The sequence below is a fragment of the Entamoeba dispar genome, genomic scaffold (genome assembly GCF_000209125.1).
Source record: "Entamoeba dispar SAW760 scf_1105229460295 genomic scaffold, whole genome shotgun sequence".
NCBI lineage: Eukaryota > Evosea > Mastigamoebida > Endamoebidae > Entamoeba > Entamoeba dispar.
Window position 1 is genome coordinate 1 of NW_001854121.1, and position 1,167 is coordinate 1,167.

Consider the following 1,167-nt stretch of genomic DNA (forward strand, 5'->3'; position numbering starts at 1 on the left):
ATATAATGAAATCATCAATAAAATATAATAAAATAAAATAAAATGAAATATGAAAATTATCAACAATAATCATCAATTTGATTAATGAAATAATCAAAATATAAAATCAAATTCAACATTATATTCTCTCATTTCTAAATAATTTTAATATAAATTAAAACAAAATGAAGAATAAAGAATGAATAAATATAAAATATAAATCAAATAAATAAATAAGATAAATAATAAACAAAAGAAAATAAAGATATAAAATAAATAAAATAAAAGATATAAAGAAAAAGAATAAAAAAAAGAAAGAAAGAATAAGAATATAAAAATAAGAATAAAAAGAAATAAAAAATAAAAAAAGAATTATAAAACAAATATAAAGAATGATATATCAATCAATAAGAAAGAAAAGAATAATATCAAAAAGAATAAATAAGAAAAGAATAATAATAAGAATATAAATGATAATCAATTATAATTTATTTCTACTTCAATTTATATTGTACTTTATTTATTGTATTTTTATTTCATTCATCACTATCTGTAAAACAATTTCATGGTATTCTTTCATTTTTCTTTAATTCATCTTCACATCCACATTTATAAAAACACCCATCTCCAAATGATTTAATTGATGAAGGTATATTAATAGATGTTAATGATGAACAAGCATTAAAACACCAGTCTCCTAGTTTAGTAATTGATGATGGGATATTTATTGATATTAATGATGAACATTCATCAAAACATTCATCTTCTATTTCATTAATTGATGATGGAATATTAATTGATGTTAATGATATACATCCATTAAAACAACGATATCCTAATTTAGTAATTGAAGATGGAATAATAAATTTATTAATATCTTTCTTTTCAATATTCTTTCCATTGATTGTTTGTAGAATACCTGGTATTTTAATACTAAATAATACTGGTTCATTCATAAATATTCTTTCTTCACTAATAAATTGTAGATGATCTATATTCATTGATGTTAATGAATAACAATTATAAAAACAACAATCTCCTATTTTACTAACAGATGATGGTATATTAATTGATGTTAATGATATACATTCTTTAAAACAAAGATGTCGTATTTCATTAATTGATGAAGGTATATTAATTGATGTTAATGATGAGCATCCTGAAAAACAACTACCTACTAATTTAATA

The 1,167-nt window shown here is 18.6% G+C and overlaps 1 protein-coding gene across 1 annotated transcript, besides 4 other annotated features; it reads right to left on the reverse strand.

The window, feature by feature from the left end:
• The first annotated feature begins 16 nt into the window (after window positions 1-16).
• Window positions 17-50: a microsatellite.
• Window positions 51-149: 99 nt separating this feature from the next.
• Window positions 150-225: a microsatellite.
• Window position 226: 1 nt separating this feature from the next.
• Window positions 227-351: a microsatellite.
• Window positions 352-361: 10 nt separating this feature from the next.
• Window positions 362-467: a microsatellite.
• A 75-nt stretch (window positions 468-542) lies between these two features.
• Window positions 543-980, reverse strand: EDI_121770 (uncharacterized protein; the record flags this gene model as incomplete). Its single annotated transcript, XM_001737064.1, has 1 exon — window positions 543-980. The coding sequence occupies one exon, from the start codon at window positions 978-980 to the stop codon at window positions 543-545; it is 438 nt and encodes a 145-aa protein (XP_001737116.1).
• Between the last annotated feature and the right edge of the window lie 187 nt (window positions 981-1,167).